This window comes from Balaenoptera physalus, assembly GCF_965194825.1.
Source record: "Balaenoptera physalus genome assembly, chromosome: 6".
NCBI lineage: Eukaryota > Metazoa > Chordata > Mammalia > Artiodactyla > Balaenopteridae > Balaenoptera > Balaenoptera physalus.
The window spans coordinates 105392977-105412722 of NC_138885.1; the positions used below are offsets into that span (position 1 = coordinate 105392977).

The window sequence follows — 19746 nt, forward strand, 5'->3', positions numbered from 1 at the left end:
ATAGGGGATTCTGCTCATGAGTTTCCTCTAATCATAGTTCTAAAGAGTGTGGTTGACTGCCTTCTGAACAAACAGCAGATTGTAAGCCGTGGACTAGAAACTGAGGGGAGATTAAAGCTTCTGTTGGCCCGACATTAGGACACTGCCAGTACTTACTCTTTCCTCTGTTAAGTGAAATGTTTCCCATAATTTAAACCAGTCCTTGATGTCCCCTCTGGAGCTACCTAAAAAATGTATTCAATGTTTGGTGCCCAGAAATGGACCCGGTATTCTCCCAGGTTTACTACCGGAAGGAAGTAGGGCACAGTGGATGGCAACGCCTTCCTGCATCAGGACATAATTGTGCGTGTATGTGCCCTGCCCATGTGGTCCTGATTGTGCACATATTACACCGAAGGCCAACTGAAACCTTTTGTCATCTTTCACCTTAAAAGTTGAGTCCTGCCCTCTTCCCGTGTCCTTAACCCACTTGCCCTAAATTAAAAGATTTCTGACGGGTTTTTTTAAGGTTATCCTTCTAGTCATTAATGTATTGACTAATCTTCCGGCCCTTGTATAGTTAGTACCCTCCCACACTGAAAACAAGGCTGACTTGTGTGCCCAATAAAATACTGTAGGAAAAATGTGTGACTGCTGAGGCTAGGCCGTAAAACGCATTACAACTTCAGCCTTAGTTTCTTGGAGTTAGCCAGTGCCACGCTGTAGGTACCTTTAAGCAGCCCTGCTGAAAGAGAAACCATCTTGCCAACACTACCTGCCCGCCACATGTGAGACCTGCCTTGGAAGTGGAGCTCCAGTCTCAGGCGACATCTTGCTGCCACCTCTTGAGAGACCTGAGCCAGAGCTGCTCAAAGGAGCTTCTCATGAATTCCTGGTACACAGAAACAGATTATGTATTGCTTTAAGCCATAAAGTTCTGGGGTGCTTTGTTAGGTAGCAATAAACAGCTGATACATATTTTGGCTTATAACTTGTTAAGTGTGCATTCTATCTCCCCTTGACCAAAGGTTAACACTGAGGGTATAATTATTGGAAGAATTGTTTCTCCATTTAACACTCTATGGTTTGAACTCGTTTACATAAATATTTTAAAGAATGGTACTACAAACTATCTCAATTAGATATAAATACTTATGTCCAGATTTATCAAATTAATTCATTCTCTAATCACTGTTTTACATTTGCAGAAAAGAGGACCGTGTGAGAGCTGAAATTCCACCCACCATTACTGCCCAGATATGCAGGCACAGTATTAATTTTTAAAGACTCAAAATGCTTTTTTCTAAAAATATTTTTTAATTTTATTTATTTATTTTTGGCTGCATTGGGTCCTGGTTGCTGCGTGCGGGCCTTCTCTAGCTGTGGCGAGCGGGGGCTACTCTTTGTTGCGGTGCACGGGCTTCTCATTGCGGTGACTTGTCTTGTTGCAGAGCACGGGCTCTACGCCCATGGGCTTCAGTAGTTGTGGCTCACGGGCTCAGTAGTTGTGACTTGCAGGCTCTAGAGTGCAGGCTCAGTAGTTGTGGTGCATGGGCTCAGTAGTTGTGGCTTGCAGGCTCTAGAGCACAGGCTCAGTAGCTGTGGTGCACGGGCTTAGTTGCCCCATAACATGTGGGATCTTCCCGGACCAGGGCTCGAACCTGTGTCCCCTGCATTGGCAGGTGGATCCTTAACCACTGTGCCACCAGGGAATCCCCTCAAAATGCTCTTTAGAGTATTTCCTTTTAATACTTTCTGAGGTAATTTTTCAATTTTGGACCTCAGACATAAAGAATTGGAATAATCATAATCTGTAGTTCATGACAGACTGGTCTATGTGTATATTTTTAGTAATGTAATAGTAATGTGACCTCATCTCCCAAAACAGAAGCTAGAATCTGAGCAGTAACTTATTCTAAACATTTGGTGCCCCCAACTTCCCTACCCCATCCCATCTCAGGGTCTCCTCCAAGAAAATCTCATCCTGTATCCCATCTTCATCTTTGCGTCTTTATGCATCTAAAAACTAGAGACCTTCGCTTACCTATCCAAAGATTGTGAAGATTTTTCTCTTATGTTTTCCTTTAGGCAATCATAGTTTTCACTCTTACAGTTAGGTCTTGTTATCTAATATCCAGTGTTAAAGTGATGCATGGGTCAAGTTTCATTTCTTTCCATACATTTATCCAGTTGTTCTAGCATCGTTTGATGAGACAACTCTTCCTGTTGAATTGCCTTGTTGCCTCAACCATATTTGTGTGTCATTTCTGGGCTCTTTTCTGTTCTACCGTTATGTTTGTCCTAATACCAACACCACACTGTCTTGATTATTGTAGCTTAATAGTAAATTTTGAAATTGGGTAGTGTGAGTGCTTCATAAATAGTCTTTTTAAAGATTTCTTGGCTATTCCAGGTCCTTGGCATTTCCATGTAAATTTTAGAATCAACTAGCCCATTTTTACAAAAAAAGCCTCTTGAGATTTTAATTGGAATTGCATTGAATCTGTAGATCAGTTTGTGGAGAATTGATGTTGATCCCCTTTGAAGGTTGATCCCTCTGGTTTCCCAACCAGCTTTTGGTTGCCTTCCAGGGGCTTTAAATAGGTTTTTTAATATTTTTGTCAAGTGTTCATAATTATCTGCAGGGGTATTAGTTCAATATAATCTACTTTGCCATTAAGAGAATAAAAAAACACCAATAAATATCATAGGATGTTTTCTAATAATTGCTTTAGTTTCTTAAATAATTTTTTTATTTCTAAGTCAGTTCTAGCAAGGTATATTTTTCCCCCTAGGAATTTTACCATTTTTTCTAAGTTTTCAAAATTGTAAGTATGTAGTTATAAGTAGTTTTCTCAATTTTTAAAAGGTCTTTATTATGGATATTTTGGTATGAACACAAAAAAAGTAAAATTCTATGTATCTATCATCCAACTATAATACCTTATGACTACTTTAGTTATATCTGTTTCTCCATTTCTCATGCCTCAACACAGATTATTTTGAAGCAAAGTCTATAGATATTTCATCTGTAAATATTTCAATCAGTTAATCTAAAAGTAACTTAAAAAATAATTTTTTAAATGAATATTCTTACACTTTAAAATGCATGACTACATCTGTCAACTGAAAGGGCCAAGAAGTGTGACACCCCAGTGGCAATGAGCATACCTAATGCTAAGATCTTGGTTTCTAATACCATTATCTAATAAAAGGATCCAGGACTCCTTGGAGAAATGGCTTACTCTAGACTGAGCAGAAAACCCATAACAAAACATCTGGATCAGTAAAGAGTGAGTTGAATTGGGGGAGCGTCTGGGGCCCAGGAAGAAAAGCATGAGCCCTCACTCATTTGTAAATAGTCCACCAAGGGCACCCTGAACCCATCCTGTTGCCTCCAGAGGCACCTTCTTTCTGAAGCCCAGTCCCTTGTCCCTTCCTGAGAGCACAAGTCCCTGCAGGTCTTTAAGCTCCCAGTGCCTTCCATTCTTGGACACTCTTAAAGCTCACTTTTGCTAAACACTGTGACAGGCACAAATTTACTTTAAAAAATAAATTGTAAAAAACCATGCCTATGGAAAGTGCTTAAAGCATCTACAGCTTGAAGAATCTTTTTTTTTTTTTGTCCGTGCCACACGGCTTGCCAGATATTAGTTCCCTGACCAGGGACTGAACCCAGCTCTCGATAGTGAAAGCACAGAGTCCTAACCACTGGACAACCAGGGAATTCCCAAGAATCATTTTTAAATAAACATATATCACCACCAACCAGGTACAGAAAAAGGATTTTGCCAGCAGCTACCCTGCCATGTCCCCCCATACCTGTTCTTGATTATGGCCCCCTCTTTCCTTCTAGGAAACCACGTTTGGGCCATTTATGATCATCTCTCCCTTGTTTTGCCACTCACCAGTTTGGTGATCTTGGGCACATGCCTTAACCTCTTGGAATTTGTTTTCTCATCTATAAAATGGAGATGCATTTGCTCCCAAGGAGGCTGAATAGCTCCTGGTTAAAAGCACACAACCCAGGGCCAGTTTGTCAGGTTCAAGTTCCAGCTCTGCTACTAACAAACTGTGTGATGGTAGGTTATTCACTTAGCCTTTCCTCACTTTCTACTTATAAACCGATGTTGCAGTACCTGCCTCTTCGGGTTGCTCTGAGGAGTAAATGAAACAAAATATTTAACACCACCTCAGACATGATAAATACTGCTATTAAAAAAAAAAAGCTAGTTATTTTATTTTCATAATGCTTTTGTGTATTTGGGGCATGGAAGGTAGTGGAAGATGATACTAATGTGTGGAAGTTGGATTTTGCCTCAGTTTTTGAATAGGTAGCCAGAAAGTTTGAGTTCCTCCAATCTTTTTTTTTTTTTTTTAATTTGGGCTGTGCCGGGTCTTAGTTGAGGCATGCATGCGGGATCTGGTTCCCTGATGAGGGATCAAACCCAGGCCCCCAGGCCCCCTGCATCGAGAGCTCACGGTCTTACCCACTGGACCACCAGGGAAGTCTCTCTTCAATCTTTCATCTACTCTGTTTTCCCAAACCACTTCTTACTGCTACCGAATTGGTCGACTAGACCCGTACCAGGGTCCTAGCCCGGGCCGGGACCCCTTGCCTCGGCCAGGGAGGTTCTTTTTCCTATTTTTTCCATTTTTGCCAATAGCAAAACTGATGCTGAGACTGGAACAGCACAAACTTTATTTAATGGTCAAAGAGTGGAGAAGCAGGAACCTAGTTCACAAATCAACTTCCTAACCCGATTAGAGCAGAGACACCAAATATATAGGAGGGTCAAGGTAAAAGGGAGGGAATTGGAAAGAGGGGAAGGAATATCCATGAGTTATCCGAGAACAGGGATGTGGTTTGGACCTGGAGACTGATGCGACACTCCTTTTCAGTCTTTGTATGGGCTTTCACAGTGGCGCTGGTGGGTGTGTCAGTTAGCATGCTAATGTATTACAACGAGCATAGAATGAGGCTCAAAGTGTACCGGAAGTCAGATCTTCTGCCATCTTGGGTCTAGTTGATTCTAACCAGTTCTTGTTTTTTTCTCTTTGCAGTTTCCTCCTGAAACTTAGATTAGAGTAACTGGTTTCCATTCAAGGGAGGGGCAGGGGTGTGATTCTGGGGCAACAGCCTTGGTAACATTACCAGTAAGCAAAAGGATATTGAGGTTTTCTGTAACTAAAGTGCCATTTTTTTTCAGTTGAAATAAAATACACATATAAAATGCAAGTCAGTGATTTTTTAGTATATTCACAAAGTTGTAGAGCCGTCACCACTGTTTAGTTCCAGAACATTTCCATCACCCCAGAAAGAAGCCACATTCTGATTAGCAGTTATTCTCTATTCTTCTCTCCCTCTGGTAACCATTAATCTACTTTCTGTCTCTATTAGTTTGCCTATTCTGGACATTGTGTATAAATGGAACCATACATTATGTGACCTTTTGTGCCTGACTTCTTTCACTTAGCGTGTTTTCAAGGTTCATGGTGTAGCATGTATGAATACTTCATTTCTTTTTATGATCAAATAATATTCCATTGTATGGACAGACCACATGTTTTTTATTCATTCGTCAGTTGATGGACATTTGGGTTGTTTCCACTTTTTGGCTGTTAACGAAAACTGGTGCTGTGAACATTTGTGTACAAGTTTTTATGTGAACATATGTTTTCAGTTCTCTTGGGTATATACCTAGGAGTGGAATTGCCGGGTCATATGGTAACTCAATGGTTAGCTTTTTGAGGAACCACCAAACTGTTTTCCACAGCAGCTGCACTATTTTACTTTTTCCACCAGCAGTGTATGAAAGGGTTCCAGTTTCTCCACCAAAGTGGCATGTTCGGCGCTTGGCTCGGCATCTTACAACTAATGCTGAATTTTACGGATCAGCAGGTTTCACTGTACAGCCCTGACCGGCAGTCTCCTGGCAGAGGCAGTGTTTCCTTCTGGAACGAAATGGTGGTTTCCGAGGTGCCGTGATGCAGAGAGCTCCCTGGGGGCATCCTTGGCCTGCAGTGTATTTTCCGTAAGGGCAGGTCTGCTGGGACGGGCTGCCTGCAGGATGGGTGACTCCAGCCCTAGCCAGCACTGGGTGCTGACAATCACCCCTTGCTGGCCACCTCCAAGCAAAGCTAATAACTTCAAGCCTCTGGAGGCTCCACACAAGAGCCATTAATAGGATAAATTTGGCTCCTCAGATTGTTAGAACTTTTACGTCTCTAAAGAGGAATTCAAGGAAATGTAAAACATGCTTTAATATCTCATACCTAACTCTACTGAGGAATGTTAAAAAAGGAATTTCCCGTTTGGGGCTTTCTGCTGAAGCATCATTTCTCTTGCTCTTTTATTACTTACAGTATTTTCTTCTCTTCCGTTGTAATTTATATAGATTTTTGTTTGCAATTCAAATTGAATCTCTTTTATTTTAATGAGAATATGAAATGGGATGATGTGGCAATGATAGTAACTTGCATCTCAAATATGACTGCCATGTATACTCTTTAAAAATAACTGAGTCTGAAAAATCCAGGGCAGGGCAAGGTGCTGCCCTGCTTTGAGCTGCGTCTGCTTTATCAGCCTTTGTGGTAATCTTTAAATGTCCCCAAACATGAGAAGTCCCAAGAGTGATCTTTTTTTTAGTGGTTGAAATGTATCTCCTGAAAATGGGATTTTTTAATTGGAGGCTGCCACTTTCCCTGTCGCAGTAATGGGAACTTACTGAATAGGAAGCAATTTCAGCACTTAAATGTGCTGATGTGTGTTTCTTAATCACTTTAATGAGTTTCATACAACTAGAAATGGAATAGAATTTTCAATGGAACTATAATTAAATGGAAAAGTCATTTCCTATACTTGTAATTTCCACCTGAGCATTTCTTTATTCACCTCCGCAGAATGTGTGCCTTACAGGCTTATAGTGATGTTATACTGACTAACTTGCATAATTCACTCTGGTCATTAGAGCTGAAAACAACAAAAATACTCAACAATAAATTTTATTACAAATCACGTCCAGCAAAACAAGGTATAGCTTCAAAATTATGATTTTTCTTTTTAAACTCATATATTTACTACTTTTATCTGACTTTGCTTGAATTGCCAGTTTCTTGCCTGAATCCAGATTGGTCTTTTAATTATGCCTTTTCAGTCTGGCCTGCTTAAGACAATTCTCAGGAACAACAGTAACATGAGTCAGTAAAAACTGTAAAAGATCTTTGGAAATCCTTGTGTTTAAATGATTTTGCTGAGAAATAGTAAAAAAGAAAGTTTTACCGTTTTGCCTTGTGATGCCAAAACATAAAAGACCATTGAAATTTAATTTGTTCTGATTATCTAAATGTAGTTACTGACTCACTATTGAGTTTCATTTGTAAGTTTAATATATTGCTTTTGAGAATCTAGCAGACATTCTGGAAAAAGTGGTACTTTTTAAAATCTTAAATGTGGAACTTGCAGATTTTACATTTCAGTGTGCAAGGTTTTGATGGGCTCACTATCCATTTAATTAATATAGTCCAACTGGATTTACTTAAACTCATGTTGGGGAAAATAGTTTTAAGTTTGTCTCTAGATAAGTGGTTTGAAGCAAAGTCAGTCTCAACCCAAAGGTGTTCTTTCATTGTGTTTTTAAATGTAAAGACCTTTCAATAGGATGGAGCTGAGGTGCAGACTTTCACAAGTGCAGTACCTGGGCTTCCTCTTCACATTAAAGATGGAGGCAGGAGCCCGCTTTCTCTTTGGTGTGTGTCTACAGTGGGGCTTCCCCTTACGCCGTGTGTGAATTTGTATTGGGTCGTATTCTCTCTCCATGAACAATGATGACCCATGTATGTGGAACAGTCATTTAATATCATCATGATCTGTTCTTCCTGTGATTTTTCCTTTTTTTCACATGTACAGAGCAGCTCTCTTGGTAACTACTGGCTTGACAAAGCTGAAAGTTTAGTGATGTTAACAGAAGTCCGGGGTGTGAGTCTGTGTCCTGCTAAGGAAAACTCATTTGAGCTGGAGTCCTGTAAAATTAGACTGTGGAACCTCTCCGGGGGTGGGATAGGGAGGGTGGGAGGGAGACGCAAGAGCAAGGGGATATGGGGATATATGTATATGTATGGCCGATTCACTTTGTTTTACAGCAGAAACTAATACACCATTGTAGAGCAATTATACTCCAATAAAGATGTTAAAAAAAAAATAACCTCTCCCTAATGAGATGCTAAATGGCAAGGAATTTTATAAACTAAATCCATTCCAACATGAGTTTTGTTTTTTGTTTTTTTTAAAAAAATGAACCCTGAGGAAATCTCTTTCTGTATTTAGTCTTAATATTTATTGCCAGGTATTTATTGAAATATTTTGTTACAGTGGTGTATAAAAAAGTGTTTTCCATGTCTTGTATATTATGAATTACTAATCTTTTACTAATTAATAATTGACTATTTCCAGTGCCGCTATTTTACTATTTTGGATGCCAGATTTAATCCCAAAGTTTTAGATTTGTTGGTTCCCCGAAGTTAAATTGAAAAAAAAAGGCCTTTGTAGACCAGGACTACACACACTTTGTTCATCTGGGGCAGTCCAGGGTCAGCTGGCATTTTAACAAGTTGGATAGACGTTATTATACCACAGCGTTTCCTTAAGACAGAACCCCTCTATGCCATGCGATTTAAGTAGTTTTTTGGTGGTTTTTTGTTTTGTTTTGTTTTGTTTTGTTTGGCTTTACTGTGCGGTATGCAGGATCTTAGTTCCCCGACCAGGGATCAAACCCGCTCCCCCTGAAGTGGAAGCAAGGAGTCCTAACCACTGGACCACCAGAGAATTCCTGATTTAAGTAGTTTTAACATCTCAGTCATCTTTTTATTTTCCTTGCAGGTAATCTCTTTGAATAGATGTTTATTTAATGAAGGACGGAAAGGAAGTGGGAGGGAGGAAAGAATTATAATGGTTAGAAAAGAACAATGAGAAGGTTGTTTCGGTTATACTTCTGAAGAGCTAGCTAGCAAGTTAAGTATTTGAATCCACCTAAATCTGGTAAAGTGGAAAATATAAAGTTATCTCCATTACTGAAGAGATAAAATGACAAGACTGAATCTGGGTTTTGGGAATGACAGACATAGAAAAGCTTGTACATAAATCACCAAAATTTAGAGAGCCGTGCCCATCATGGGTTTTCAAATGTTTGCTGAATAGCAAAGAAAAAAACATTCAGGAAGATTCTTATTTCCCCCCAAATTTCTGTATGTAAAAAAGAAGCCATGATGTTCAAGTTATGGAATGTAAATCTTTTATTAAACAGTTGTCTTTCCACAGTAGTAAAGCTTTGGCATGTACAGTATAAAAAATAATCACCAACCATAATTAGACCAAATTCCTCATATTAACTGCATACTAAGTGTCTTCAATACAATTTTTTCCATATAAAAATACAGGGAAAAATTGATAAATAACAGGTAAGAGAAAGATTTCTAGGCAATTACTAGAATCATTTGGAACTAGTGAGTACTGTAGATATTTCAAATATCACAGTAACAAGGACATGCCGTTCCTATAATATTGTGGGCCAGATAGTTAAGTGGAAGCAGAAGTGTTTGGGTAACTTTCCTGTTGAAAATTTTGGTAATATCATTTTCAAGACATTTTGTATCTTGGTTGGTGCATGTGCTTCCCTATTGATCCCAATCCAAATCACAAGTTAGAATCATTTCATTTAAAATACTGAGCAGTATTGAATACTTTGGAGAACCGGCAACATACTGCCCCATTTATGAGAAGAGTCTAAAAACACTCCCAGGGTGATGCTTGGAGAAGCTGTGAATTGAGCTGAAGCTGGAGAAGTTACTCCAGAGCAGAGGATAAGAAAGAAACAAACTAAGCTGGGATCTGCTAACATCACTCCAGTTTGGATGGACCTTGACAGAGATCCGTGCTTGTTTCTCTGGGTTGGAAATATTACTCTCGGGAATCTTCTCTGTCAGCCTGTACATCTAAAGGCATGAAGCACTCAATTGGGCAGTTGACATTCTGTTAAAAAAGAAGAAGAAAAATTAACAGCAATGCTGTAAAGGCTACAGAAGAAAAAAGGGGAGAGTGGCTTCTCTGACAATTACTTATGCATAGGAAAATATGTCTTGCTTTAAGAGCTTAGCTATATACTGGGCAATGGGAGATACTCAAGAGAACCCAAATTATGTTACAGGATACAATATTCTTTCTACTCTTAAGTCTTTTAAAAGAGTTTTTTAAAATTGGTTCATTCAGAAGAAAGGTACCTACAGAAAGAGACTCCCTACTATGTGCCTAATTGCATTTAGGGGAGAAACACGCAGGGTGCAAATACACTTACAGTGTTTGTTCTCTGATGGTATCTCTGCGAATACTGGTTGTAGGAGTGGCCAGTTGAGCCTTCGTGACCAGGTTCAGCCCCTGGTCTGCGGCAGTTGTCACAGCGCCAGCCCTGAGAGAGCAGAGGCATGAAGTCGGATGGGGTTTATGACAACACAAGAACATCGCAACTTAGGGCTTGTGTCGAAGAATTTCAGCTCTTACGAGTTGGCAAAATATATGCAGTTAGTCACAAAGGAAGCTTTGAGGATGATTTCATGCATTTATAACGTACAGAATACATGTTGGCTGATTACTCATATTTTATAGCTGCCTCTATTTGTGCTTTTCCTTTTTCCTGAAATGTCTTACAAACCCCACCCATCTGCTAAGGCTGACTCCAGTCCTGACTTCCTTAATAAGCTTTCCACACTACATGATGGAGGAGGTTTTCCTGGAATCCTAGAGCTTTTAAAAGGAACGTGAGATCACATGGACAGACACCCTCATTTTACAGGTAAGGGAAAGGAGACCCAGAGGAATGACTGACTGGGGGGCAGGGAAGTCACACAGTGACCTGTGAGTGGAGTGGGACTGCCACCCAGCTGGGTGACTCCCGGTCATGTTCTTTCTACTGAGAGATCCTGGGACTTTCCAGTCATGTGAGCCTTCTTTTGCCTAAATTAACCAAAGTTGGGCTTTTCTCTTACAACCAGAAGAACCCTAAATAATACAATCACTTTCTTTCTTATATTGTAAGTGAAATATTTCAGACATATTTGTCCATTTAAAAGCATATTCCCCATAATACCTAAGACAGTACGGGTAAATACCTACTTACAGAATCAGTGAATCTCGCTATCATATAAACACGTAACAGTTCCCACTCCTGTCTAAAGTGTTTCATTTCGCACTTCGCTTTAGAACAGAACAGGTGTCACACGTGAAAGGTTTCATGTACGTAAATCATAAGGCAGAGAGGCTGAAGTGAGACCAAAACAGACCTCTCAACAAATTCACTTTCCATCACACTTTTCTGCACTGAGCACATGACCAGAGATGACTGAGTTCTGTGATCACGGTCTTTATATGTGTTGAAGAGAGACAGACAGAGACTCTTTCCCCACCCAACCACGAGTGGTGGAATAAGATGAGAGTAGCTTCCAGGGGCTGCCCTCAGCCAGACCCTTGAAGACCCTTCTCTGCTGCCAGTTTAATCTTCCTAAAAACCGTTTTCCATCATGTTCCCTTTCTCTTGGGCACCTGCAACTGGCTAATGCCAAAGGCATCAACCAGTGAGCCTTACCCGGGAGTAGGGAGCATGCTCTTCATGGACCAGAATTTGAAAAGCTGTTGGGGAGGGTATGTTTCCATTGAAAACAAAGGAATATTATGTTTCATTGCTTTTATTTGAGTTATAAGGCATTTTATTTTGTAATTTCAAAGATTAGAGGAAAGCACAGCACTTTTCTGTTATATTGAAGTAGGACACAGATTAGAAATGGTTGAGAAGTACTGGCATAAATAACAGACTTCCGAGGCCCTCCATAAGTGGCCCCCACTTCTTCCCATTTAATGTCTTACCACTAGACAGCAGGCAGAGGGTTGTTTGACTGGAGCCCACATGTGCCAGCTCCTTCCCATTCCAGGGGGCTGTGCTCACTCTGCTTCCCCCATCCCTCAACCAAATTGTAACCATCCTAAACCCCAGCCAGGGGACTACGCTGGTGGCGCAGTGGTTAAGAATCCGCCTGCCAATGCAGGGGACATGGGTTCGAGCCCTGGTCTGGGAAGTCCCACATGCCACGGAGCAACTAAGCCCCAGTGCCACAACTACTGAGCCTGTGCTCTAGAGCCCACAAACCACAACTACTGAGCCCAAGTGCCACAACTACTGAAGCTCGTGCACCTAGAGCCCGTGCTCTGCAATAAGAGAAGCCACCGCAGTGAGAAGCCACGCACCGCAATGAAGAGTAGACCCCGCTCGCCACACCTAGAGAAAGCTCGCGCGCAGCAACGAAGACCCAACGCAGCCAAAAATAAATAAATAATTAATTTTAAAAAATACCCTAAAACCCAGCCAGTTCATGCTTCTCTTTTCCACCAAACCTTTCCTGCTGACATCAGCCTACGTGGGAACTGGGTTTGTCAGACCCACTCAGAACCTGACTTAATTAGCTGGGCTTTCAATGTATGCTAATTTAATGTCTCCAACTATATCATTAAGAGCCAGGACCATTTCTCACTCCCTCTGTGTGTCCCATATTCCTGAGCATAGCACTAGACCTATGGCAGGAATCTAGTTGAGGACTGAGAGAGGGTACAAAGAAGTGGTATTTTCTTAGATCTGGGTATTCAAAATATTTAACAGCAGTATCACAGGGGCACCTGCCCAACAGAATGGAGCAAGAAGCCCAGTGCTACCCAGCGTTTAACACTTCAGTTGCTGAAGAACGGAGGCAGTCTGAGAATAGTAGGTATGGGGGAGGGGGCTAAGGCTGCCACAAAGGGGGAGAACTGGAAAGGGGTATTCAGTAGCCTTATGTTCCAACAGGAGATGAAGTATTTCCCCATTTCATAAGGGGCACTACCACACTTGTGTGCACAGCATACACACAGGAAGCATAACTCCTAATTGTCCGTATAGGAACCTCCCCCCCTTGTCTAAATTGCACAGAGCCTGGCCTATCTGGTCTTACCCGCTGGCCTCCAAAGCACGTGCAGGAGCAAATGGCGCCAAGATATTCTTTCTGCCACTGTTCTCCCACGTGGTACGTCTTCCCATCGTCGTAACATGTTGCCTCATCTACGTGGACACACAAATCATAAGCACATGTAAGACTGAGAACAATAATACAGACTTGACCCCTCTATGGGGGTGGGTTTGTTTCTCTCCTAAATTTATATCATCACAGCCCATGTCCCACATGTTAATGGGAATCATCCGTAAGAGAGGTACTGCTGTATAGATCTTAGGGCAGCATTTCCAAAGACTAGATCTAATAAACTGGAAAAGGTTCAATGTAAAGATAGAGATCATATTTTAAAAGTTGAATCTAAAGACCCGTAAGGCTTTCTTGTTACATTTCACTGCAGATTATGGTCAAAATACTCAGGTCGGAAAAGTGCTAAAGTGCCCTATAACAACATTAAATTATGGCTCATTTTTGAAGCTTGTCTCTGCTGTCCCAAATCAAAAGATTAACAAACCCACCGTTCACTCCTGAAGAAGACCTAAAGTCTCCAATCATTTCTAGGGATGAGAGTTACAGCTCAGTAATGAAGGTGGGAGTGCTCAAGAAGGCACTAAGAATGGTTTGTGGCAACGTACGGGGATCGCACTTGAATTCTCCTTTTCCATTTCCAAGACACGTGCAGCTCATCATCTGGCCATTTTCTCCCTGACGATCCCACTTCTCTCCAATCTTGTAGTTCACACCATTATCATGGCACCATTCTGGGGGGTGGGGAAGATCAGAGGCAAGGAGTTATTGGCGTGTTCTGACTCACAAGATGGTGAGCCTACTGGGACATGTCACCAGATTTTCAAAGCCAGGTATCTGGAAGGAGTGGCAAGGAAAGATGAAGGTCATGATCTCTCTGAAAAACCACTTTTTTGGTTGGATTTTAAAATATTATCTTTACCACTTAACATTTTCTCGGATATTTTAAGATCCAGTCCATTCCATCATAATCATTTCACAAGAATAGTCAATGACCTTCGTTTGAATTCTCCCTATTAAGGTTTAAAATTGGGAAGGCTAAAAATAGATAATAGATGAAAAGTCACTTTTGGATTTGCAGAGATTCTGGATACAAAGTTCAATTAACCAAAACGCAAAGATCAGCTGGTTTCTACACACTACAACCTGTTTCTTGTAAATGGGAAAAGTGAAAGAATAAACCTATGTATCAAAACAAAAACAAACAAAATGATAAATCAATGGTTATCATCCTACAAATAAGACTGGTTCTAAGGAACGTCTAAAATTCACAGTTATATATCTTTAACTACCATACATAAAAGATGACTTTTGAATCTTCAAAGTTTATACTAAAACAAAACAAACTTTGGAAGTTTATATAATATACACAACTTCTATTTTATCAACGTCAGTCATTCCTAAAACTTTAAAAAAGTTAGTCCATAATTATGACATCTAAGTGAAGAATATGTAAGTTGAGCCAAAGAATCACATAAATCAACTTACAGCTCTGCTCCCACAGTTGCGTCTAATACTTACATAGGTAATAAATATACAGACTTAAAAATAGCTCAGTTTCAGAAATTAAAAACCACCTAACTGATGCCAAATGTTAAAACTTCCAACTCCTAAACAGCATATGACACTTCTTTCTATTTTCAGATGCTCAAGCACAGTAGTCTGCATTGAAAAAATTAGTTGTTTTTATATTTCAGTCTGAATTAAACCAGTTCGTGTATACAAGTTAAGTAAAATACTCTTAAGATCTTTAAAAAATCATTATGTCATATTTCACCCAGTACAATTCCTGGACATGTCTATAGGAGGCTTGTTATAAGGCATAATGATTAACACCTATGAAAATGAACCAATTTTCAATAATAATCACATCCCCTAAAAACAAAGCAGAAATGAAGGATTTATAAATTCTAATACTAAACCTCAAAGCATGATAAGTAATTCCTAGGATTATTTTAACTAAAAAATAATTTTAAATAATAAAATCCTTTTATAATTTGAAAATCAAATATTTTTCAATTGAAGTTGATTCTTAATTGTCTACAAATGGATTATCTGTACTCTCATTACTTGGCAAGATTCAAGCTACCCAATGTGTGTATGTGTATGTATGGTATGAGTGTGTATGTCAGATATGAAAGTGTGTGTGTGTGAGTGTGTATATATACTATGATATGTGTATATTTGGTTTGTGTCGAAAGAGATAGAATATTTGTAAGTATAAATACTCACCTCTGAGCTCACTCAACATTACAGATTAAAAGAGACTTGAGGTTCCGTTCTGTCTCTGATACCCTTCATTAGACCTGGCTCCAAAGAGTTTGACTTTATTTATTTAACAAAAAATTTTTAAAAATCGTATTACCATTGCAAATTTATTTTTAATTAATAGTCATATTGAAATACAACCTTTGAGATGAAGCAATATTCAACAAGTAAAATTTCCCATCATTTTTATATGATGCAAAATGTTACTTTGAGTCAAGCAGTCTCTCCTCGTTTGCTTCATGTTTGGAAGAGGTTGCATCTGCCAAACATGCTTCCTTCTTTGGCACATTGTGCGAATGCATGCGAATGCAAGAGATGGACAAAGCAAGCTACTCACTAGATGAATCACATCTGAAATGACCACTGCCAAAGCCTAAGCACTGGCATGAGAGCTTAAAGCCAGATTCAGACAATCGCTCCCACTCCTCTCCAATGGCATAATGGGAAACCGTGTAGGGGTCGAAGCACGAGTCATCCGTGGGTTGGTTTAGGCCTTGGTCAACTACATGAAGAAAAGGAGGAAAAGGCAAAAAAAAAAAAAAAAAAGACATCTTATTATGGTTTTGGACCATAAGAGAACTGAATTATTGTATATAACGACTTATTCGAAAACAAAAATCCCGGTAGCAGTAAAAAGCACTCATCTGTTCTATCAGCGCATCAACTGCTCTAATAAACAATGCTTAGATTTTGCTAGTGAACACTTGCCACAAGCCTCTTAAAAGGAGCCCATCTTTCACTTTTGCCCTCAGTTCTAAAAAAAAAATCATTTCTGGTAAATCTAGTCTATATAACATGGAACAGATCGTGAGGCAATTAAGAACTTCAGTGGGATGCGAAGACTGGAAATTCCTCTCCATCAGTACCTGAGTGACCCTAAGCTAGTTATTTAACATTTCTCTGCCTTATTTCCCTCCTCTGTAACGTGGGGATAAAAATAAAAATATCTCCACCTACTCAGGATCTTGTGAAGATTACATGAGATCATGAATTCAAAGCACTGGCCTATTACCAACACTTAGAAAGTGCTCACCAAATAAAGAATACTTATTAGAGGGCATCTTTTGCTTTTAATGTAAAAGTTGTCACAGTTTTATATACCATTAAAATGTGATCGCATTTATTTTATTGCATTTTTTTGTATAATAGTGCAAAAAGCCTAGATTTTCTACAGTCTTTTCATAATGGTCAGACTGCTTTACTCTATCAATAAAACCAACTGTTCCAAATAAGAGAAAGCAATGGGATATCGATGGCTTAGAAATTAAGTAATGGAATCTCTTCATGTTGCCTAAGATCTGGTCTTTATGTTTTGGGAAAGCTTATTTTAAAATAATCTATGCAAACAAAGCATGCTCCAAATTATTCTCTAAAAATTAAGTAAACTAACTTCTGTGACTTTGAATCCCACTGTGTATATTTCTTTTCACAGTGCAAAAATCAAAAGCTCAAAAGCAATAGATATTTGAAGTGTCTAATATTTTGAAAGGCATCACAGTGGAAGAAAATAGAGTTTTGTTGAAACTAAGATGTCTGAAATGTCTCAAAGCTGGGAGAACCTGGCTAGAATGCAGAATATTGCTGCTGGGAACAAGGAGTTGGAAAGAAAAATGGAAGGAACTTAAACTGCTATGAGGGGTTTCAATAACCCTCCTAAAGATAGCCAGGAGTTAAAATTCCACCTGACCAAAGTTCTGGAGATGGAATCTTTTAAAAAAATGATGTGGAAAAAGCACAAAGAGCTTTGTGCTCTTGAAAATTCCTTTCACATGGCATTCTACTAACAAAACCACATGAAGCAAAAAGTGTGCATTACCATGGATATATAATACAATAAGCACAAAATAATCCCCCCCCCAAAAAAAACTCAACTGCTTAATTCACAGGCTTTTATACACGTAAAAGAACACAGTCACCTATCGAATGAGGAAGGAGGCTGAGGTTAAGTAACTGGCCATAGGAATAAAGCCTGTCACTTGGCAGACAGAATTCAGCACTCCCTGCTGATGGGGAACGGAGAACCCTCCAGTTGGAAAATTTGAGATTCATAATTTTGATTATTCCCTATCTCATGTTTCTTGGTGACTCTCCAGCTTGCTGGAGTTTGAAAAGCCGGGTGATACACTACTGGTTTAATGGAACTTTCCAGGTGCTACAAAGAGTCAATGACCATTTAACCTCATTGTGGTTTTAGGCCTATATAATCATGAAATAACGTGGGAATAAGGGAGCTCTTTGGACAGAAATGGGCTATGCTGGTAGCATCTTACATCAGGACCAAAACCCAGCAGGCATTGATGTCGGCAGATAAGGCAGTTCCTTTACAGGTAATCACTTTCAGTACTTAAAACTTACTCAGGAGGACAGCAACCTGGTAAGATGAAGAGGGTCTGGGAACAGAGATCGGGAGACTTGTGTCCTATATCAACCCAGATACTCACTAGCCGGGACTCACAGTGTTGGACTAAACAATATTTGAAGTCCCTTCCAGGTCTATCATTGTATCACTGTTTGAGACTCTATTTATGTATGTGTTTTACAAGATACTACGATACTCTGAGGGGAAAATAATTGAATTTAAAGTTGCTCAGTTACTTCATGGAATTATTTCCTAAAGTCAAAAGACAACAGCAAGAAAGGAACAGTCACTTGAAGAAGCATCTCTGGGGCAGTCCAGAGCTTTTGCCCAAATAAGCCCGATGTTCACATACCAGAGTTGCCCACAGTAACTACTTGCTCCCGAACCTTGTGCCTCTTCTGGTCTTTTATTGCCTCCACTATGATGTTGTAGGTGGCCCCTCTGGTAAGACCCGTCAAGGTGGCACTAGCAGACGTTCCAGGAACTCGGAACTGCAATTATTAGCACATCCAAAGTAGGGGAGAAAGCATTATAGTGAGGAATTGATATGACTTTCCCTATTCTCTTCTCAGTAACTCTTACTGTGTAAACAAAGCAAAGGGAGACAAAGATGAAGAGCGTAAAGGTACCAACCAGCGAAGGAGAGAAATGGAGCCTGAGTGAGGGGCTATCATTTCTACGTGACAGATTTTCCTGCCAAAAATCTACCCTACGTGCTCCACAGTTACCAGGAACCCTCACTAATTCTAGAGACAGCCTCCTCTTCATCCTGCTGTAGCTGCAGTCTGGGCAAGCCCACTGGCAGCCGTGGCCATGCCCCCTTCCCATAAAAGGTGGACGCTGCGCTATGTGGGATACACATGCATCCCACGCAAGTGGCATCTGACCCCAACATGGGGTCCTTCAAACCCTTTGGCAAATCCTCAAACTCATGTTTCTAAGCTCATAAATCCTCCACAGTGTAGTCAGTTTTTAAAAGTCTGCCACTTTCTAAAAATAAGAAAACAGTCAACATTGATATCAGCAAGACAAATTAAAGCATAGAAGTTTTAGTCAGAGAATCAATCACTTATAGGCACAGCTTCAGCCAAGTTCTTCCTCCTCTGACATATTGTAGGTAATGGGATTCCTCAAGGACAAACCGTAACGATGGCATTTTAGCCCTTCCTGGACAAAAGTAAATTCAGGCAGAATCTCTCTCTCTCTTTTCTAAGATCATTTCTTTGTCTATATTACCATGGAGCCTCAAATGATCGATAATAATAGAAATGATTTTATTCTCTACTAAACGAAAGCTAATGACACTCTTTGGAACATCCCCTAAAGTAGAGCTGTACTGAGATTAAAAAGAAAATCAGGACTTAAGCACGCCACCTTTCTAAGAGGTTCTAGAAGTATGACCATTGGACATCAGAGCTCTGGTCACTTCAGTAGCCTAGCTTACTTTTTTTCCCAGGCTGCCCAGAAGTAAAGAGAAACATGAATTACCTGCAAGGGTTCTTCATCAATGCCAACTGGATGACATGAAATGATATACTCAGAGCTTTCCTGGAATGGAGTCCATGAGATGGTTGTCTGAGAGAGAGCTTCTTGTCCTGTAGAAGCATTTGGATTGAGTCCCAGAACGTGAGGGTAGAGATGATGGTCTACGTCTCCCCTGGGGACAGGACCAATTTGGATCTCCTCATTTACATTCGGTGGATACGGTCTTGGCCTATGCCTTACGGGGCTGGCCATTGTGGGCGGTGTGGTTCGCCTAAAACCATGCTCCTCAAAGATCATTTGTTGCCCAAGACTGGGCTGCTGACCAGAAGTGCCAGGAAGCTGAATACCGTTTCCAGTGTCATACCCAGGGTTGGTGATGAAAGGGGTCTTTTGAACTGTGGAGGGAACATCCAGGATCTCTGGTCCATGAAGATTGGGGTGTGGAAGGGTTACCAGTTGGGGAAGCTCATCTAGCCAAGAGAGGTTAGAGCCAAAAAAAGCAAAGCGCGTTAAGCTCCCAGAAGTAGCCTCGGGAGCCGTTATCAGTTCAGGCAACAACGACTATTTTTTTCAATCAGATCAAAGCTCCTGGAAAATAAGCAGTT

At 40.2% G+C, this 19746-nt stretch overlaps 1 protein-coding gene across 1 annotated transcript in view; it reads right to left on the reverse strand.

Moving 5' to 3' along the window:
• Positions 1-9246: 9246 nt before the first annotated feature.
• Positions 9247-19746, reverse strand: part of FN1 (fibronectin 1) — a 67182-nt gene continuing 56682 nt past the window's right edge. Inside the window, exons 38-44 of the mRNA XM_082464720.1 lie at positions 19145-19611; positions 18009-18147; positions 15635-15799; positions 13638-13763; positions 13006-13112; positions 10329-10439; positions 9247-10006 (exon numbers count right to left, since the gene is read on the reverse strand). Coding sequence (XP_082320846.1) covers positions 9935-10006; positions 10329-10439; positions 13006-13112; positions 13638-13763; positions 15635-15799; positions 18009-18147; positions 19145-19611 — 1187 coding nt within the window. The 3' untranslated portion in view covers positions 9247-9934. The remainder of the gene's footprint in view (positions 10007-10328; positions 10440-13005; positions 13113-13637; positions 13764-15634; positions 15800-18008; positions 18148-19144; positions 19612-19746) is intronic.